Genomic DNA, 23,100 nt, shown 5'->3' on the forward strand with positions numbered 1-23,100 from the left:
GGCAATATGCTCTTGCAAGCTCGACTGTCGGGAGAGCGAATCTAATTGTGTTCAGAACAAGCGGGTCCAAGTTTGGGCCTAAGAGGTCTTGTCTCGTGTGAGGAATGACTTTCCACTGGAGCCATCCCTCCGGCAAATACGTTCTGGCCAACTGCTTTATTCGCTTTAAATTTTGATTGAATTATTACATCTAATACTAATAATGTTCTCAGAATAATAATAAACTAACCTTCTCCCTAACCTACTCCTTCGGGGTAACAGGCGTGATGCCATTTGTTATGTAAACATTATCAAATCTCAATTCGGTGCAAGTAATTCTCAATTCGATGCCCCATTTTCTAGGGAATTGAGACCCATCGAATTGAGAAAATATCACATTTCATCAATTATCTAGTAAAGTTATCAATTAAATCAATTAATACAAAACATACAGTCAAATATCACCTAAATACTTAATTAATTTAGCACATATATTATTAAATACTTCATAAACAAAATTAATATCTTCCACCGATTTTAGAATTGACCCTACCCCAAAAAAAACGAACGATTTCGACCCTTCGAAAAACTCTCCTCTATGCAGCAGTCCGCCCATCCACACATCTCGGGCACTCGGGCGCACCTGGCTCTCTACGGGAACCCGGTAGTGATGATAGTACTGCGCGTAGTTAGTGATGTAAGTTGACAAAACTTAATTTCACCGAATTGAGACACATGCTGGCTTCAAAATTAAAATATGTTATTGTACTAAAACTAAAAGGTTCACAATAAACACAATTACGTATTTAGCTTTATTAACTATCCTTTGTTCTGTGAACGTTGGAATTATGTTTTAGAAACTAGTAGTTTAGAAGTTATGAAGCAATAACGAGTCAATTCTGGAATGGCTTCATGTCATTTTAAGCCAAATTTTGCCCGTTTTCAAACTTCGGGATTTTTTTTTGACGCTTTTATAAAACTTTACGGTCTTCTAAATTACTCTCCACGAAGCCAAGAGTCCTATAAATACGTGAGTATTTTTTCCAAGTACGTAATTAGATGCTACAGGTACTTTTTTCACTGGAATCACTCAATCGGCTCTTCCCGTAGAAATGCCCTTAAGACAACAGGCCTGAGGGTGCCCAGTTGGGCGGGAACCTCGGCTCAGGGCGTCGCGTCGTCTGAGAGGAAAAATATTTGAAATTAATCGAGCCTAGTGAGTCGATATCGATAATAAGCGCTGATTGAGGGAAATCGTCGACCACGTCGGCGGGGTCGGTATTGGGGTCCTGAAGTGATTGGTGTCGCGAGCTGATTGGCTGCCTCTATGGCTAGAGTAATCGTGTCGTTGGGAAAACCGAGCCAAGCATAGAGCCAAACATTGCTATGGACGTTTTCACGAGCAAGAACGCTCAATAGAATTCTCGCTAAAATGTTCTCGTATTGTAACATTCGCACAAATGCTCATTACAAGTGAATGCTCAAGTTTATCAGCACCTTAAGAAAAGTATACTGTCTTGGAAACACTCGATAATTGTGGCCGCTTTCTAGTTACTGCCTGCTACTCAGGTAGAGTATGTCACAATGCGATGTCACTTCGTTGCCTTCACCTCCTCTTTCACAAGCATCTTCGGTAGATTTCACATCAATAGTAGGTATATATTTAGCTCATTAAATGTATGCTTTAACATCTAAGTTCAACATCATCAATTTAAAAGCCACGCTCTTGGCGGTGCAGCATTTTCCATGCTACTTTTTTAGGGAAAAATAGGGCAGTGGTTTCCCTCTTGCCATCCGCCCCGCAGTACTGTCTGACGCACACACACTCATACATAGATGAATCATGGCGTTGATTTGACAGCGAGATCCCGAATGTTGATTCCCTCTACATCATCATCAGCCGTACGACGCCCACTGCTGAGCATAGGCCTCCCCCAAGGATCTCCACGACGATCGGTCCTGCGCTGCGCGCATCCAGCGGCTTCCCGCGGCCTTTACTGAACGTCGTCCGACACGTGGTCGCTATTCTAGAACCTTATACATACATAAACAGCCTATATACGTCCCACTGCAGGGCACAGGCCTCCATTCAATCTGAATTATGCGCCTATTTCCCGTTGGGCTAGGCAGAGACCTCAGAATTCCACTTGCCACGATCCTGAGAAACCACTTTCGCTTCTTCCACTCTCATCAAAGTCTTCACTCCTCGATGACGTCAGTTGTACCCACCTCTATGTCTATAAATAACTTAAAGACTTATGCAACCCGTTGCATGGACTCTTTTACAAGACTACACTTTAAGTACCTAAGTGGGCCAAGGAAATAAGGTTTCTAAGGCTTCCATTCCACTTGTAATCCGGTAGGTTTTCCGATTATCCGTAACCGGTTACGAATAACGGTCGTGGTAAATGAAAGGGAAGGTAAAGGACGAATGCGGTCAGATAATCGGAATTGTAATTTTAAATATTGGAATGTTTAAATTGTTTCTTGGAATTAAGTTCCTATAATATTATAATATATAAGTATTTTTTCTAATTTTTACGTAGGGCAACACTGACTTCCAGTATTTCCAAATTCGAAAACTTTATTGACATTTTGTTCACTAGCGATTTAATTTCTGATATAATTTTCTTCAATAATACCCCGATTTCTTTTTCCGGGTTAAAATTGAGACCACAGTTTTTTAGCAGCAATTTTCAGCGCGAATTATATCGAGGGCTTCGGCTAATAGTGGCAGCTAATGCTATCTACGTAGATAGACATAATACGGCTATTGCTCGGAGGATTATGACCAGCTTGTCTATAACGTGGTTTTGTTAACAAAATTCAGGATCGAATGTGACATATCAAAAAAGCGAATGTGAAGTCCCTGGCCTTTTTTAGTGAGCGGCGGCACCCATATACCTTTATGTTTTCCAATTAAATATTAATGTCTGTATATTTTAATGTTGTAAGTAAATGTATATAATGTGTGTCGTAGATTTTAACTAAACAAACTTTTTTATTATTATTATTATGTGGGATCGTCGGGCGAGAATTAAACACGATAGCACCTTTAACACTTTTTTATTGTTCTTTTCTTAACAAGCACGCAGACATCAAACTTTTTTAATTTAAAATATTCTTAACGCAGATCAAAAACACCCTTCCACCTCGACTCTCACCCAACGTCTCTCTCTTTCAAAAATCAGACATCTCAATCCGTTCACACCGTTCATTTCACTCCGTTCATTTCAAGTGATTTCAAGTCACTCGTCCATCTTTATTCATCTTCGTTCAGAAATCAAAATTCAGCCTCTTACTTATCCCACAATTATTTATTAAGTTTTCATTATTTTATTTATTACTATCGTGTGGGTTGTGAGGTGAATTACCAACCTCTTCAACCCTGGTGTCAGGGCTACTATTGAGCCGCCAAAGGCCCCCGACATGACTCATATAACGACTACGTACTTACATCAGTAAGTAGTAACTGAGACCAACGGCTTAACGTGCCTTCCGAAGCACGGATAAGGCAGCGATATCTAATTATATCCATATTAAACGTCCTAAAGAAAAAATTAACAATCGAAATCTTATCTTATCTAGCCTATGCGATCCCACTGTTAGGCAAAGGCCTCCCCTCGATTGTTCCACTCCTCTCGACTTTGTGCGATCTCTAACCAATCCCCTCGATAAGCTTTGATGTCGTCACACCGTCTTTTACGCGGTCTGCCTCGACTTCTATGCCCGCCTTGAGGTGTCCAGTGGGTAATTCGTGCCTATCGCTCCGGATGCATCCGACAAACGTGTCCCAGTGTGAGACTGGGTTCAGTTTGGTTATTTCCCTACATCAGTGATACCTAACAGCCTCCGTGGTCTAGTGGTTAGAGCGTTAGGCTCACGATCTGGAGGTCCGGGTTCGATTCCCGATGGGGACATTGTCGAAATCACTTTGTGAGACTGTCCTTTGTTTGGTAAGGACTTTTCAGGCTTGAATCACCTGATTGTCCGAAAAAGTAAGATGATTCCGTGCTTCGGAGGGCACGTTAAGCCGTTGGTCCCGGCTATTAGCCGTAAAAACACCTCCACCAACCCGCAGTGGAGCAGCGTGGTGGAGTATGCTCCATACCCCCTCCGGTTGATTGAGGGGAGGCCTGTGCCCAGCAGTGGGACGTATATAGGCAGTTTATGTTTTTATTACAGTGATACCTGTTTTGGAGCGCAGAGACTCCGGCCAAGTAGTTAATGCCATCTGTGGCAAATCTACAATAATCCACGTCCAAAAAAAATTGGAGCGCAGTGTTGTGTTTTGCAGTCGATTCGTTTGACGCCTAGGACACTGCGTTCCATTGCTCTTTGGTAGACAATCGAAATAATAAAACTAATATAAATATTATTGTTTTAAAACATTACGTAATTTTGAATACCGGTGAAGTAAAATAATTCATAAGATTGCGTAAATATTTCATATTGTTGTGTAAACATACGAGGATTAACGATATACTTCATCATCACTAATTTAAGAGCCTCGCTCTTGTCTGTGTAGCATTCTCCATGCTACTTTTTTAGGGAAAAATAGGGCACTGGTTTCCCTCTTGCCTTCCACCCCATAGTACTGTCTGACGCGAGTAGGATGGCGCCCAGAGTAGTCTATTTCAAAGCCGTACTCCTGTCCTCCGCTTCTGAATAGTACTGACAGTTACTGCTGCCCTCTGTCAGGTTCCAGGTAACAGTCCCTGTGACTTGCTCCTTCCGTCCTGCATTGCCGTATCGATGGCTCCCATCACCGCCTCTGTAACCGTTGAGGTTTTCACCCGTATCCCTGGGCAAGGGTTCTACATTATACCCCGTAGCTCTGTGTCCTCTGGGGGATTGGGGAGGGGGGAGGGATATTGGGGATTATACCATGCACATAACAGCCTCCGTGGTCTAGTGGTTAGAGCGTTAGGTTCATGATCTGGAGGTCCGGGTTCGATTCCCGATGGGGACATTGTCGAAATCACTTTGTGAGACTGTCCTTTGTTTGGTAAGGACTTTTCAGGCGTGAATCACCTGATTGTCCGAAAAAGTAAGATAATTCCGTGCTTCGGAGGGCACGTTAAGCCTATTAGCCGTAAAAACACCTCCACCAACCCGCAGTGGAGCAGCGTGGTGGAGTATGCTCCATACCCCCTCCGGTTGATTGAGGGGAGGCCTGTGCCCAGCAGTGGGACGTATATAGGCAGTTTATATATTATATACCCATGCAAATATATAACATAAAAGCTCACGACTATATCCCAATTGTGGTAGTCAGAGGTACATCCAGTAAGATGAACGCACACCCATCCATTCACTGAGCTTTCTATTACACCATCTTTATTGATTTTTGTACCATTAAAGAGCAAAAGTGCAGTCATTGAGCTCAGTGAATTATTTGTAAACAGTGGTGAAATTATGAACCCAAAGTTTTTGGTCCATTACAGAAACGACATGTAAGTAATTTATAACTTTGCAAGAAACTGAATTGGACTTTTGCAGCTTATCTGGGTTTGAATGTCTAGCAAAAACACATTGACATCTTCTTCTTGTCGTTTCGATGGCATTAGATTTCTTCAGCCCAGTATTCCGCCACTCGAACAGCATCCTCGGTGGCACTCATCAGCCCCTCTCGCGTGCAGGTATCAGGGCACGCGGGCAAGTTATCAGATGAGCCATAGTCTGTGGCGTAACACCACACACGCAGCTCAGATCCGATCCGATGAGAAAACCCCACCTGGACAGGTTATCTTTACTTCGGCCAACCTGTGTGCGGAGTCTATTTAAAGATTTCCAGATCGGCCTGGTCAGCTCATAACCCGGTGGAAGGTTCCCGAGAGGGGGACAAATGGAGTAGGCATAAAATAAGGTGACTGTCAATTGTCATAATCGTTTGCAACTTGGCTAAGGCGCCTGTACTAAAAAGGATTTAAAAAATCCAAAGGTCGGTGAGTCTAGATTTCTAGAACGTACCGTGTCTGGAGTGCGGTGGGGCGTAGTGGGGCGGTGATTGGATCATTGGACAATTGCCGCGTGGCATCGGCGCGAGCGCAGGACCGCGTTATGCAACATTTACACATCTTTTGTTTTTCTTTTTTTTTAACTTTACTTTTTTATGGTTAATGGCTATAACTGTACTTTTTTAACTTTACTTTTTTACGGTTAATGACTTAAACGTAACTGGCGAGGAGTAGGTGTGTATCACAGATAACCTCTGCCTACCCCTTTTGGGAATACAGGCGTGATGCTATGTTGTTTAAAATCTTTATGGAGTGATGTAAAATAAAAGATCATGTGTGAGTAATTTTTGCAAACTGATTGTTACTCAATAGGTAAGTGGTTCGAACCCAAAATATTCAGTTTTTTTTTGCATAATTTTATGTTACGCATGTTGTGTTACCCGAATCTCAATTATATAATTATGACGTCATATTCCAGTTTACCGAGTGGTCTTAAAAACTTGGCCTTCCAAGATTACAGCCAGCTATGGCATATTTATCTATTTCGGCAACCATCAATATAATTTTAACTTAAGAATGCAAAGTTAAAGTATTATTGGACAAACGTATCGATAAGTAAAATAAACGTGTAGATTTATACAAACTTTAATTTATCAATTAATCACTGTAATTGTACAATATTTCCAAAAATATCGACACCCTTATATTACGTTCCTCAACTCGGTGCCAGTCGAATGCCCGCTGATTTCAGTGCAGTCACTAACACCCTGTATAATATTTATTTATAACTATTTTTTTGTCTAAAAGTAACTTCTAAGTAAAACATTTTTAAACTATTATTGTGTCCTCTAACATGATGGACTAATGTTATGGGCGATAGGCTGATCCCTTATCACCATAAGGTTCATCATATCCAGCTTAGGACTTCGTATCAACAGTGGCTGCAAGTTGTCTTTGATTACTTGTGGCTCTGCCCACCCCATTAGGGATTACGGGCGTGAGTTTATGTATGTATGTATGTAAACTATTATATCTAAAAACTCAGCAGTGGGTCCCGGCTATTAGCCGTAAAAATACCTCCACCAACCCGCAGTGGACCAGCGTGGTGGAGTAAGCTCTATACCCCTCCGGTTGATTGAGGGGAGGCCTGTGCCTAGCAGTGGGACGTATATAGGCTATTTATGTTTATGTATATCTAAAAACTAAATAAGTATACAAATAGGTTTTCCCGACGTCATCAATATGCTTTAAAATTCTACACTTTTACCAGTAAAGGGCAAAGAGCCTTCAGATCGATCGACATTTGATAAGTATGTCAATTAAGTAGTGAAATGGAAACCTAAAATAAGTTGACTATTTCATTATTCTCTATTTTTGTACCTAATCATAGTAGATACTCGTACATTATAAAGTTATAACGAAGTTACTTCTTCTTTGCGAGTCGATGGCGATCGATACTAAATTTTTGCTGACCAATAATTGGCCACAAAGTTACTAAAAAGTTATACATACATAAACTCACGCCTATTTCCCACCGGGGTAAGCAGAGACTATAGAATTCTGCTCATTATTATTCTGCTGTTTTTTTTTTTAATTTTGCGCTAGAGCAATAAGGCCGCCCAAATTGTACTGTATTCATGTGTTATGTCTGATTGTTGAAATTTTAGTTCTGTGCAATAAAGTATATTTGATTTGATTTTGATTTAATTCCATTTGCTTCGATCCTGACACACTTCTCTTGCTTCCTCCACATTCATCAATCGCTTCATGCACGCACGCCGGTTCAGAGTAGATCGTATTGAACCTTTTCTAAGGACATCTCCAATTTGATCATCGTAAGTCCTTCTCGGTCTAAAAAGTTATACTTATTCATATTCATATCTTACTTACTTATTATAATGGACGTGAGTTTATAACCGACTTCAAAAAAAGCAAATAGGAAGACGGTTAAACTACATGGCATGTCCATACTTGGCTGGAGCCATGTAGAGGAGCCCTTAAGAGGGCCATTTAAAAAACGTCTAAAAAATTTGGCAAGTTGATAAGGAATTTTATGACTTGAATAAATATTTTCAACAACAATGATACTTATTTAAAATTGACAAATGTTTATAATGTGACTAATTATTAGGTACTCACTTAATTCCTTGATGCTTAATACTGACATTATTTGTAATATTGTACGTCTGACATGGACATGCTGTTGAGACAATTTTATAATGTTTGACACCTGCATTTATGTACCTACACAGCTTCTCAATAATTACTTGTTACTTGTTTCCTGCCTGGTCCCTTATGGCATGGTCGCGGTACTCTCTCGCGAATGTGACCATCACGTTGGATCCAACACGTGAGTAGGTACAGACGGGCAGACAACATATTTCATTATTATATATTATGTGTTTTGTTTACAACCTGTATGTAGGTAACCCAATCGTAGCTTCTTTCCATTCTGTTTGTATGGAATGTTTGTGTTATTATGTGACTGAACATTTTATAAACATGTTTTTTTTTTGTTAGTAAGTAATGATTACTTTTCAGGCTGTCTTGTGAGGACCATACATACAAACATAAACAGCCTATATACGTCCCACTGCTGGGCACAGGTCTCCCCTCAATCAACCGGAGGGGGTATGGAGCATACTCCACCATGCTGCTCCACTGCGGGTTGGTGGAGGTGTTTTTACGGCTAATAGCCGGGACCAACGGCTTAACGTGCCCTCCGAAGCACGGAATCATCTTGTGAGGACCAATCAAAAACAAATTAAAAAATATCCTTATTCAGTAGGTAACATAGTTACACTTTGAATCGTCATTTTTTACATAACGAACGTCTCATCCGCCTAAAACTACTGCAGCTTCTCACAACCTGTATAGCCGGGGAAAAGTAGCTGCAAGAAAAACCTCGGGAGAGGGCTCTAGTCGTTATTTAAAAAAAAATGTAATTTAAAATTGTAATTGTATTGTATTGTTGTATTGTGTTTGTTTGTTGTATTGTTGTTGTTGTGTATTGTTGTTCTCTGCTTACCCCGGTGGGAAATAGGCGTGAGTTTATGTATGTATATATGTGTATATAAAATTGTAATTTCGGCCCTCTTTTCCGGATGCGTACGGCAGATATGATCGCCCATTACCACTTATACATATGTTATCTAAATAGTTATGTAACAATGAAAGAAATAATTAAATCTAGCAACACTTCTAATTTTCTGCTAATGCATTTAACATCGTTTTGAGCAATTACAACGTACATACATAAACTCACGCCCGTAATCCCCAATGGGGTGGGCAGAGCCACAAGTAATCAAAGACAACTTGCAGCCACTGTTGATACGAAGTCCTAAGCTGGATATGATGAACCTTATGGTGATAAGGGATCAGCCTAACGCCCATAACATTAGTCCATCATGTTAGAGGACACAATCCCTCTGTCGGTTTTTACGACATGCCCGGGAAGACAAGCAGCTGAACGTGTTCTGTTTTTTATTTGCTCCCAGAACAGCATAGAAGCACAATTACAAAATAATCTATATTACTAAGTAAATGGAAAATAACAAGGGAATATCCGTGATAATCCTCGGATAGCGCGTGGCATACCTACATCGTAGTGTCATGGGATCGAATCTCGGGTCAGGACATTCGACTTTTTTTTTTCTCTTTTGTATTCTGCTACTTGGCGATCTGTCGTTCAACAATGAGCCAATTTTAGGTCTGACTTGTAGTCTGATATGGTTTACTTTATTTAGAAGGGCATTCATCAATGCCACTTCCATTACATGTTGTCGAATCTATTTTCTAGATTAGGGACACTATGTCGTTTTAGTCTGGAGTGGAGTAGGCTGCCAGTCATTTCTAGCTGTGTCACTAATGGATTGATATGGTTAGAGAGTCTTGTTTGGTATTTCCGGCTAAATTGTGAAACTTTATGACTTTTAATTCATGTTTGTATTGTAATTGACAGCGTGGTCTAGTGGTTAGAGCGTTAGGCTCACGATCTTTAGGTCCGGGTTCGATTCCCGATGGGGACATTGTCGAAATCACTTTGTGAGACTGTCCTTTGTTTGGTAAGGTCTTTTCAGGCTTGAATCCGAAAAAGTACACGTCAAAAAAAAAAAAAAAAACGTGCTTCGGAGGGCACGTTAAGCCGATGGTCCCGGCTATTAGCCGTAAAAACACCTCCACCGACCCGCATTGGAGCAGCGTGGTGAAGTACCTATGCTTCATACCGGTTGATTGAGGGGAAGCCTGTGCCCAGCAGTGGAACGTAATAGGCTGTTTTATATATTGTAATTGACTACATAATTAGTTAAGTAAGTAAATAGTAACCGAGATTGATGAATGCGGAGAAAGCAAGAGAAGGAAAAAAGAAGTGTATCAGGATCGAAGCAAATACTTTCCAGCCAAGTAGTTAATGCCATCTACAATAAGTCACATTAAAAAAAAGCAAATGGAATTCCATAGTCTCAGCTTACCCTGGTGGGAAATAGGCGTCAGTTCATAAACTCATACATACATATATTTATGTAGCCGGGATCAACGTGCGTGGACGCAAGTTGCTTAGTGACGATTGGTAGCTCTGCCTACCCCGATACGTACTTAGGTTCGTTAACCTTTAAGGCCTAAGTGACAGGTGCACATTAGACAGGCTGAGGTTTGTACGTGGTATCCTTGTGCCAGATTGACATGTTGCGCAAGCGCTGAATGTGTTGCTAGGTTTAGCCGGGCAATGATCTATGTCCTGAATTCCTGATGATATGAAGATCTAAAATATAATATTTTTATCTTAACTTTACATTTAAGCTCAAGACTACATCTCGACTGAAGTAATCAGAGGTACATGCATCGCAAGATGAACTAAGTACCAACGCAAAGTTGATGAAAATGTGTTTTGCAAGATCCAGTTTGCTTAATGTTACCTATGATTCGTATATTTTTAGGGTTCCGTAGCCTAATGGCAAAAAACGGAACCCTTATAGATTCGTCATGTCTGTCCGTCCGTCCGTATGTCACAGCCACTTTTCTCCGAAACTATAATAGCTATACTGTTGAAACTTGATAAATATGTGTATTCTGTGAACCGCATTAAGATTTTTACACAATGATAGAAAAAAAAAACAATAAATTTTGGGGTCCCCATACATAGAACTGAAACACAAAAAAAATATTTTCATCAAACCCATACGTGTGGGGTATCTATGGATAGGTCTTTCAAAATGGTATTGAGGTTTCTAATATCATTTTTTTTCTAAACTGAATAGTTTGCGCGAGAGACACTTTTAAAGTGGTAAAATGCCCCCCCCCCCCCCCCCAAATTAAATCTTATTTATTCTCAACCTTCATGTATCTTCATCATTCTGGTTTTAGCCAACACATCGATGCAGCCATCTTGAAACATCCGTGGTCGGTCGTACTGCCTGTGTTATTCAACAAAACTTTACCAACCTCTACTCTTTGTGACAAGGGATTAAATTGTCTCTAGGGGCCTCTATGTGTTGCCTTGGGCCCCACGCACGCCTTCCAAAAGTTCGGGACTCCATAGGCCCGAGATATGGAAACGACATACAAATGACAATAATAAACATGTTTATTTTTCGGACAAACCACAACACACATATACATTTATTGATAATATTATAACAACATTAATAATTATTTAACCTAAGAATAATAATTATTATTAATAGCCCGCAATGTCCCACTGCAGGCAAAGGCCTCTCTTCCCTTCTTCCACTCCTCCCTGTCCCCAGCTTGTTCGTGCCACCGATTCAAAAAGCGGCCTTAACTCGTCGCGCCATATTTTTCGTGGCCTTCCCCGACGTCCTAACCTAAGAATAAAACAAAAAAAAAACAAAATATAAATGTACATGGGTGCCGTAACCCACCGAAAAAAGGCCATAAAAGTTGATCATGTTAGATAGAACGACGCAATCCCTCTGTCGGATTTTACGAAATAAACGTGTTGTATGTATTTTATTCACTCCCCGTCCAGCGAAACCTTAGTAATATGGTCCCCTTTTTACCCTTCGAGTACGCAACCCTAATAACGTATTAATTGAAATAATAATGTGTCATAACCACATGTTTACGCGTGTTTCAAATAAAATTTACGTTCCCTTATCAATTTACGTTGTTGCGCAGGCGCATGTTTTGAGACATTATTGAATGTTGTCATCTTGTAGCGACAAACGGTAAATTTTTGCGGCTATTTACACTGAAATCATTTCGCTATAGACCGTACCTATGTGTACCTATGTTTGTTTCTGTGAGATAAAATCAAAAGAGTTGTATCAAGGTTGTATCTAGTACCTAAGTATCTAAAAAATATTTGAGCTTCAGTTCTAAGTATGGGCAACCACCTAAATTTATTGTTTTTTTTTTATATATATATTTTTGTTTGAAAATATTAATGCGGTTCACAGAATACATCTAAATACTTGCCAAGTTTCAACAGTATAGCTCTCGGAAAAAGTGGCTGTGACATACGGACGGACAGACAGACATGACGAATCCATGGGTTCCATTTTTGTCATTTGGCTACGAAACCCTAAAAAGCTTACTTATTAAATTAAACGAATTAAGCTTAGCTTTTTTTTGTTTTTGTGATATGTCCCCACCGGATTTTTAACCCGGGGCCCCCGGTTCGTGAGCCCAATGCTCAACCACTGGACCACAGAGGCCGCCAAAAAATGATGCAATAAGATCTACTTTAAGAGCAATTGTGTTGAAAAATAAACAGATCACGGGAGATTGGAAAATCTCTCAAAACTTCGCGTTTATTAAACAATAAGGCCTTTTTCACCTTTCTACGGTAGAAATCTGCGGCGTGACGAGCGAGACAAGGGTAGAAAGTGGTGGGATCACGCCATGACGAACATCGTGCCGCGAATATACACGGGTCAAGTGCGAGCCGTACTCCAGTAGAAAGTTCGCTTGTAGTCAGAGGTCGATTAATTCCTTCCCCAGACGACGCCTTAAGCCGAGGTTCTGTTGTCTTAAATTTATACCGGGAAAGCTCTCGGCGCTCCCCATTTGTCTGGTCAAATAGTTAATTAATAATTTGTAATGTACCAATTCTTCTCTTCTTTGCGAGTCGATGGCGATCGAAGCTAAATTTTTGCTGACCAATAATTGGCCACGCTTACGGCATTGTCAGTGGCTTCGTACAGGTCTTCAATAGTGCAGCTGTTAGGGCACTTAGGACAACACAAAAGGTGAGCCATAGTTTGTGGTGATACTCCATGTACCAATTGATTTAAAAGATGTGTTGCTGTTGCAGTTTCTTGTCATTTCTTCTCCTCAGCCATAACGCCTTGCGAAATTACGTAAATTCAAAAATGTTACATTGTCCTTCAACAAGTTTATCCATGATAATTACGTTGAATAAATGATTCTGATTTCTGAGTTTATATACCTATGTATGTACCACCTAACACACTTAAAAATACGGTTATTGACAAGTACAAAGTTCCCTCGCCGCGTCCTCCTAGCGGCGAATATTTCTCGGGTGATATGTCAACTCAGCAATCATGAGTCAATCGCGACGCGTATTGGTCGCGTCAATCAAGTACACTCGCGCACTGAGTGGTATGGAGAGTGATTTTTTTTTCGACGTGACTTATCGTAGATTTGCCGCAGATGGCATTAACTACTTGGTCGGACAAATGGAGAGCACTGAAGACCCGGTACAACGTAACTCTCTATTCACTTTTTGTCAAAAGAATATGTATTTACTGAGAAAGCATGCACCATGAGGCGAAATTGTGGTCAATCAGTACAATCAGTACAACGTTTAAGACAACAGGCCTGAGGGTGCCTACAACTCACCACCTATCACGTTGGTCTAACAGAAAGCTCGGTGAAGCGTGGGTACTTAGTTCACCTTGCGATGGATGTACCTCTGACGACCATGTATGCAAAAAGTTGCACCAAAGTTGAACTAAGTACCTAGTCAAATTCAACATTTCCGGTTGACCTACAAAACACAAGCTTTCCATTTCAACGGACCTCCATTGAAATTCAAGTGCGCACGCGCAACAATTACTTAATAAACTCTCTGCGTCTGCGCGGACAATTACAAAACTTAATTAGCATGTTGCTCATCAATAAACACGTTCGTTGCATCGGCTATTCAACTGTAGAGAAAGTGATTGAGATGGTCTGGAGTGATATGTACGGTCACGAGCATTAATATGTATTATACACTTTGGTACCATGTCACATTAACTTTTTTGACAAATTGAACTGTAAGTGTCACTAAATGACAAATATGTTAGTGCGACAGAGTCCTAAAGTGGGTACATTATATTGCTCATGACTGTAGGTGCTCAGAGGCATGTTATATATAAGATTTATATCAAGGTCCACAACAACAACAAGGTGTTGTGTGACAGCTCTTAAACTAGTGCCATCCATCACTTACAATAAGTACAACACTTCACTGACAAATCACAAAAATCACTTTGTGATCCCTAGTTTGGTTAGGACATTACACGCTAATCACCTAATTGTCTAAAAGTAAGATGATCCGTGCTTCGGAAGGCACGTTAAGCCGTTGGTCCCGGTTTCTGTACCAGATTATCTTCTTCTATCAACATCTCCCACGTTACATCACGTCACGTTTTTTTTTTATTTTTATTTATTAGCTTTACCAACAGTTACAACATTATTACTACACTTATTCAACAAACATAGGTGTTATTCTAAATGCATAACCAATTAAAGGTAAACACCTACAAACACAGATAACAATTTTTATAAACTTAACAAGCTAAAAATAACTCACACATGTATGTGTGTGAGCGAGTGTGTGTGTGTGCGTTATTTTCTATTTATATCTATGATCCTAAATTCTTAATAATAACAGGCCCTCCGTCTCCGGCTTGCCTTCACTGGCCGGCCGGAGTGGACCCCAGCGGGGGCCGCAGGACTCTCACCTCTGGCTTGCCTTCATTGGCCGGCCAGAGTGGGGCGTTAGAGCTATACGCTCGCAGGGTGGAAGTGAAAGATGCATAAGTCGCGAGTTGGTGAGGCGGGTAAACCGCCTCGCAGAAAGCGGTGTACACCTCTCGACACCCTGAGCTGCTCACAACCATGTTGCTGCCTTGCCGTCCAGTCGCGTCGGCTAGATAGGTGGCCCATCCAGTGAGTGGCGAGTCACCGCCTGCTCATTTATCCATGTTTACCAACATTGGTCGAGCAGGCGCCATAGTTCCCCATAGCTCCAGTATCCCGGTCCACTAACCCCCAACCCAATAGCCCAGTTCCCTTTGTTCCCATATTTTGCAATAGTCCTACACGAACCGGGGATTGTCTTTGGGTGCACTCCCATAGTGCATACAGGGATAATCGCCGGTTGGTGTCACATCACATTTAGATTAAACTGTCTTAAGGGGCCTCTACGTGTTGGCTTCGGCCCCACGCACGCCTTCCAAAAGTCCGGGCCTCCATAGGCCCGAGATATGAAAAAGACATACAATAATAATAAATCCTAAATTCTTCTTTTTTTGTGACTTATTGTAGATTTGCCGCAAATGGCCGGACAAATGGGGACCGCTAAGGGCTCTCACCCGATAATCCTGACTTCAAGTACAAGTTTTTATGGATGTTCCTCTGGCTACCCCAATTAGGAATATCGTGAGCTTATGTTATGTTGTTATAATCTTTGTTGCAAGTAACAAATGAGTCATGGCCATTGCATGCGCTTATATAACAAACAACAGCCTAGAACTGTCGGAGAAAGTGGTATTAATGGTAATACGGACGGTGAGATGGTGAGATTAGGAGGTCACCGTCCGGATGTTGCGCAACGGACGGTAACTGATGGTAACGTGACCTTGATGCGTTCACTGGGGGCACATATATATCTCATATATCTATGTACAATCTAATTCTATTAAAATAATTTGGTATATATTATAATGTATATTTTGGAATTGAATTTGAATATATACACCATTACCACATGTTTCTGAAATACGATGTTCGTGCGTCACCCAACAGGGTCCACATAATATCAGCGTCGTGGTTCACGCCGCGACTTGTGCTGAGTGAGGCCCTTTTATCTCAGGACGTCCACCACCACCTTATGGTCATTTCGACAAACATCCGTCTTGCTTTTTTGTAATTGCTTTAGTGGAAATTTGATATGATGTTGTTGTCTTTTTTTGTGTGTGGCGTCCTTTTATAATAAACTTTTTCTATTCTATTCTATTCTATGCTACATATATAAACAAGTATCAAGTTCGTAGTTTCGTCATAATAAGCTAAATCAACCCCCTCAGTATTCGTTACAATTTCACTTAAGTACACCCCGTACAACTACGTACAGGTGGTACGTATGGAGGAGCTCGGTGGCGCAGCGGTTAATGCGCTCGGTCTGCGATTGTTGAAGTTAAGCAACTTTCGCAAAGGCCGGTCATAGGATGGGTGACCACAAAAAAGAAAAGTTTTCATCTCGAGCTCCTCCGTTCTTCGGAAGGCACGTTAAGCCGTTAGTCCCGGCTACATTAGCAGTCGTTAATAACCATCAATCCGCACTGGGCCCGCGTGGTGATTTAAGGCCCGATCTCCCTATCCATCCATAGGAAAGGCCCGTGCCCCAGCAGTGGGGACGTTAATGGGCTGGTGATGATGATGATGAGGTACGTAAGGGTGTTAGTGACACCTCAACGAATACTGAGGGGGAAGTTTCAGACCCTGATTCTGAGTTGATGTCAAATTCATGAAAATTTTCTCTGTCTATCCCAACGGGAAATCGCGGCTTGATCTTGTTAGACAGGAAAACAACTTGGTGACTTGTGGCCCTGCCTACCCTGATAAGAATTACGGGCGTAAAATTCTTATTTTTCTATAGCGACTATGAACTTACTCCAGTACCTTCCTTCCGAAATACGAATCATCTTTTGGAGAATCAGGTGATCAGCCTGTAATAAAACTAAACTACGGATCATGAAGTGATCTTTGTGATATATCGGGATTCGAACTCAAGACCTTTGGATCGTGAGCCCAATGCTCAACTACTGGACCACGGAAGGCGTAAAATGTACCCGTGTCGTTTGTAAAAAGTGGTAAAAGAAATACGATTTCAAATAACAAAACCGTTGGCAAAAGTAAATAAAGACAACGCGATCTAGAAATGTCATTGACTGGAGAAAGTATTTGTTGGTGAGATGGTGGTCACGACCATTCTGTTGCTTAACAACGGTAATGGTAACTGTGAGCGCCCATCGCGGCCTTGGCAATTGCTGTCGTTCACAATTTAATAATGTTTAATATTTGTACGTGCCAAACACAACAACAACCTCCGTGGTCTAGTGGTTAGAGCGTTAGGCTCACGATCTGGAGGTCCGGCTTCGATTTCCGATGGGGACATTGTCGAAATCACTTTGTGAGACTGTCCTTTGTTTGGTAAGGATTTTTCGACGCGACGCCAGCGCTGGGTCTCTATAAGTAGGTAAATTGATATCAGGTGGCATCCAAGATTTGAGTCCTAGGCTCGACCGCTATTTGAGGGGACTTAGTACTTATTCATTGATTCATTTATAACAAACATTAAAACATAAAAACATAAACTGCCTATATACGTCCCACTGCTGGGCACAGGCCTCCCCTCAATCAACCGGAGGGGGTATGGAGCATACTCCACCACGCTGCTCCACTGCGGGTTGGTGGAGGTGTTTTTACGGCTAATAGCCGGGACCAACGGCTTAACGTGCCCTCCGAAGCACGGAATCATCTTACTTTTTCGGACAATCAGGTGATTCAAGCCTGAAAAGTCCTTACCAAACAAAGGACAGTCTCACAAAGTGATTTCGACAATGTCCCCATCGGGAATCGAACCCGGACCTCCAGATCTTGAGCCTAACGCTCTAACCACTAGACCACGGAGGCTGTTAACAAACATTATAGAAGGAAAAATTGAAGGGAAGAGAGGAAGGGGTAGACCTAGGATAACATTTATGAAACAAATAAAAAAGAAGGTGCAGGTCGTGTCGTATCGGGAGGTGAAGGTTTTGGCGGGAAGAAGAGAGGAATGGCGATTACTCCACCGACAAGAGCGCAGCTCTTATATAGAGACATGAGTACTTATTACAAGATTAAGAATAAAATAAATTAAGAGAAAAAGAAAAATAAAGAATAAGAAAAGAATCATATATTGTGAAACTGTGTAAAGTACAAGGTCGTAATATTATTATTTGTTTCAACAGTTTGTCCATGGCGGATGTACAATTTTACAGATGTCAGGAAATATTTACAATAACAAAATTAAGAATAGGTACATTAGTCAATTTAATAATTATTGTTGTTAAAATAATCATTTAAGTAAGTCATAAAATTCCTTACTTATTAGCCAACTTTTCAGACGTCTTTTAAATGCCTATCTGTAATATATAATAATATAGGGTAGTAAAGCGCTATGTCATGTAAATAGGACTACATTAACGAGTGTTGTGTACGTTTCCAGTGACGAGGACGATACGTCACGACTGCTGCGACAGTTGAGCCGCATCAACCGCCCGCTCGGCGTTACCTTCCCGCAGATGATCAAACTCATGACGCAATGTCAACAGGTAACTAAATCATTCATGCTCTCCTTCTTAGGGTTCCGAACATTGATTTACCACTACCGTAGATACAGCGCTAGATACAAAAATGCGGCGAAATGTTGGCTCTTGTTTAACTATAATACATTAAAATCGTGTCAAATTAAGAAAGTACGCATCGTCTTACTACGTATATTAGCGCGTCGCCAGGAGTTTTTGAAATACCTAACACACTTTTCTAATATACTCCGCTGTACCTAACATTAGTATTTCCCACTTGACGGATTAAGGTGAACTAACGTCGCATGATTTGTATTAGAAACCTTACTGCGACAAACCTTAGTTCACGCATGCGCTTGTCACACGTTTAATATATAGTTTACAGATATTAAATATCAACTTCTGAAACGCGGAGTTCCGTGTTGCTCTATGTCTGAAAAGGGAGTGAAAACGTCAAACTCCACAAGAGTTTCATAAATCTTTGTATGAATTCGTATGCAACGACGCGCGCCTATCCGCGCCACACGACTCGCATTTTGTTGCAAGTTGCGATGACTTCGGCTCGTCTAGATGTACGATAAGGTGCAAAAGTCCAATCAGTTTATTGCAAAGTAATAAATTAACTGGTTGCACTTAAGAGCACCTGTTTACATGTCGTTTCTGTAATAGACCAAAAACTCCTACAAGACATAAGTTTCATTATTATGACAACTAATGGTTCATAATTTCACCACTGTTTACGAATCGCTGTGCTCAATGACTGCAGTTTTGCTCTTTGATTGTACGTTCACCTTAAGAAGTAATCCAACAATAATGGCTGGCAAACAATGTGAATATGAGGATTGAACTTGGTACGGCATACGAACAATACTCCAGTTTACACGGGGCTCCGGGAAATGAGTGCAAGATCATAACCAAGTGTAGTACCAACATATCATTAAGTTCGCATTGTCAACGCACGCGCGATCGCGCCGCGTTTATAATGGGCCGTCTTCATTGTCTCCTTAACAAGCGCAGTAAATTATCCCTTAGGAATAAGGTGAAAATGTACACGACTTGCATCCGTCCGGTCATGACCTATGCAGGGGTAGTTTTCGCTCACGCGACTCCCTCTTAAATTCACCGTCTACAGGCAATACAAAATTGTTTCATACGTAAAGCCACGGGTGCCCCGTGGTTCCTTCGCAATGAAAATCTGTACCTAGGTCTGCCAACCATTGCCCAATGGCTCAAATTAGCTTCAAAATGTTTTTTCGATTCTGCTCCGCACCACCCAAATCCCCTGGTAGTTGCGGCTTCCGAATACATCCCACTTAGGGACGGTACTGAAAAGTATCGGCGTCCGAAGGACGTAATATACGATCCCGACGACCCGATTACTCTAGCTATAGAGGCAGCCAATCAGCTCGCGACACCAAACACTTCAGGACCGCGATACCGATCCCGCCGGCGTGGTCGACGATTTCCCTCATTCAGTGCTTATCACTATCGACACACTAGGATTGATTAATTCTTTCAAATATTTTTCCTCTCAGACGACGCCCTGAGCCGAGGTTCGCCCAACTGGGCACCCTCAGGCCTGTTGTCTTAAACGTTGTACCGGGTGAGAGCCCTCAGCGCTCCCCATTTGTCCGGCCAAGTAGTTAATGCCATCTGCGGCAAATCTACACTAAGTCACGTCAAAAAAAAAAACATAAACTATACACCACTGCCTACTCCTTGGCGTGTTTATGCTAAGTATATAAAATAGAAACACAATCGTCAATGCAGCCTAGCGATATTCCACGTTTTCTACTCCACATAAACACTGTTTAAAATATCCATGTTGTACCGTATATTTAGTTCCGCTTCTGATTGTATCTTATGCGCATGCGGCGAAGGTTGGACGTGCCCACCGGACGGTAAGCAATTCTTTGTCTTACTTTCCATAGTTTTAAAGACATGAGGAGATTAGCTGTGAAGTGACATCGTCTTTGTCTGCCAATCTGCCATTGTTTAAAGATAATCAAGTTATTGTGTATGACACGTTTCTAAGATCTCGTAAGTTGTTAGATTTTCTCTTTACTGAGTGTTCCAAGTATAGGTACTTAACTACTTACTATAATAATGATTCTTTGAATTACTTCGTGTTTATCCCATAGCATGATAGCACTCTAGCACACCCCGAAGGCCCCGGACACCGCATACAATATACTAATTCTTACCGTATGCCACCTGACGCGTAAATGAGAGCGAAACACAGTCTGTGCGCTCTCCCTCTTACCCCTTAGCAGCTCTTTAAGACTAAAGCATAGAATAATGAATAATAATAACATTAAATAAAACTTAAAGGGGGTGAGGTCGGCGTCTGGTACGAATTAGTGCGGGGCGGATAGTTACCGTTCTATTATTTATTCTATGACCCGGCAAATTATGATATTTAAAATTGTGATTTCCAGCTGATAAATGATGACCTACTTACTTATCCTTTCCAGGTGGAAGGAGTAGAGGCATCAGAGGAGCCAGAGCGTGCGCCGGCGGCGAGCGCGTGGCGGGCTGCAGGCGCGGGCGCGGGCACGGGGGCTGCGGGGGCGGCGCGGGCGCGGCTGGACGCGGGCGGCGCACAAGCAGGGCTGCTAGGCGGCAGCCCGCTCACGCTGCTGCAAGGGATCATACCTGGTACGTGGAATAGTCTTGTCATATTTTATAATATTGCTGCTTAGTTTAAACCATGGGGTCTAAAAAGGCCACATTGTTGCAATTCATCTAAGAAAGCAATATTGTTACCTAGGTATTAGACATTTGTTTGCATTGCGCACTTACTTTTATATGCACAAATGTCACATTGCAATATTGCTTTTTAGATGAATTGTTTCGTGTGACTTATTCCTTCCAAATCCCTATTGAACGATTCATATTCATAAGAGATTCCAACTTGGAGTGTGAATTTGGAACGGTTTCTCAAAACATGGAACACCTCATGTTATGTCCTTCTTGCCCTGGCACCTGCACGCGGTAGGTTTTGATGCTGGCTATTGGCAATACCATCCGAAGTCAATTACTGGAAGCGCACTAATCATAGTACTAAATAAATAAATAAAATTGTTCATTGCAGGTACAAAGTGGTGCGGCACGGGCGACATCGCGACAGACTACCACGACCTGGGCGCGGACCGGCGGCTGGACCGCTGCTGCCGCACGCACGACCTCTGCCCCAGCAAAGTGCGCGCCTTCTCCACCCGCTACAACCTCACCAACAACTCCCTCTACAGCAAGTCCCACTGCACCTGCGACGATATGCTCTTCGACTGCCTCAAGGCCACCAACACCTCCGCCTCACACCTCATGGGCCATATCTACTTCAACCTCGTCCAAGTACCCTGCCTCGACGACGCCCCCGCAGGCAGAAAGTTCAGAGACGCCAAACAAGGCTTCTAACTTTTAACCCCATCTAGCGGGAAATAGCGGAATCAATTTAAAACCTGTAGCGCCACCTGTCGACGGACTTTGTATTTGTATAAGTGTTGCACAGAGTAGTTTTTGATGTAAAACAGCATTTTGTTTTATGTGTGTTTGTAAATAAATAATTCTAAATTACACATCAAACTGTGATATGTCTGTGCCTTTACATGTATTTTAGCAATTTGAGGGACGATGGCGCTATATGAATACGAGTGTAGGTAGATAAATATTACTGTAAGATTAACTATTTATTTGTTACAAACTAAAATAACGAATCATGACAATGAACGTTCAAGGGAATCTAATTCATTTTTATGTCACAGCACTTTTTGTGTAATAAAAATCAAATTATGTGAATTCTTATACCAAATAAAACGTTTATTTATATTCATAGTATTATTTTCCTTTCTCTTGTGTGCCTAAATATAAGAAGTACCTATACGGAAGATAACAGTCTATATTCTTAAATTATTAATTCCATGAACGTAGGCCTCTCAATTAAAAATCCACTAACATACAGAGTCAGAATAAGGAATAAAAGTGGAACTATGATAGAATATGCGACATACCTAATACCTACAGTTTTTTGACTGTGCAGTGCAAATGCCCAAGCAGTGAGACATAAAAACCAGCTATAAAGCATAAAATCAATTAGATCATGTTGAATAATAATTAGTAATTTTCCTGTCATATACGTGATGGTGCTCCAGCATTGATGAAGAGGTTGCCCTCATTGTAGACTCTGATTAAGAGTTATGAAATAAAAGACTGTTTTAATATTTTTTAATAAATTAATAATCAGAATTTTATAATGGGATTCTATACGGTAAATTTTGGTAGAAATCTATTTTTATAGACTGGTAACACAGTTAGATGAAACGTCAATTTACGAAACGTCAGGCTTTTCGGCGGGAAACGGGAACGGGACAGTTGCTTTCTTCATTGAGTAATCTAAATAATTAATACGAAGTGGTGTTTTGTGGTTAATGATCGCATTAAGTTAGTCGGAAGACATTCGCGAGTGTTATTATATTGGAGTATTCAATAAACAAAGTGTATCTGCCTATTTTCGCTTCGTGCTGGGAAGCCGCTTCATAACTCAAAAGTTTATGCGGACTTTTGAGTTAATTCGTTTGGGGTTCGGAGTAGGAGTCTACTCCGAGGGTGGGGGCTTAGGT

At 41.3% G+C, this 23,100-nt stretch overlaps 2 protein-coding genes across 3 annotated transcripts in view; both read left to right on the forward strand.

Annotated features, from left to right (window-relative positions):
- The window catches only part of LOC126372168 (uncharacterized), a 46,557-nt gene extending 24,248 nt beyond the window's left edge, over positions 1-22,309 (forward strand). The window contains exons 2-4 of the mRNA XM_050017809.1: positions 18,403-18,508; positions 20,956-21,139; positions 21,576-22,309. Of these exons, the coding sequence (XP_049873766.1) occupies positions 18,403-18,508; positions 20,956-21,139; positions 21,576-21,898 (613 nt within the window). The 3' untranslated portion in view covers positions 21,899-22,309. The remainder of the gene's footprint in view (positions 1-18,402; positions 18,509-20,955; positions 21,140-21,575) is intronic.
- The window catches only part of LOC126372176 (protein-S-isoprenylcysteine O-methyltransferase), a 190,441-nt gene that overhangs the window by 54,255 nt on the left and 113,086 nt on the right, over positions 1-23,100 (forward strand). The window lies entirely within an intron of this gene.

The sequence above is a fragment of the Pectinophora gossypiella genome, chromosome 13, assembly GCF_024362695.1.
Source record: "Pectinophora gossypiella chromosome 13, ilPecGoss1.1, whole genome shotgun sequence".
NCBI classification, from domain to species: Eukaryota; Metazoa; Arthropoda; class Insecta; order Lepidoptera; family Gelechiidae; genus Pectinophora; species Pectinophora gossypiella.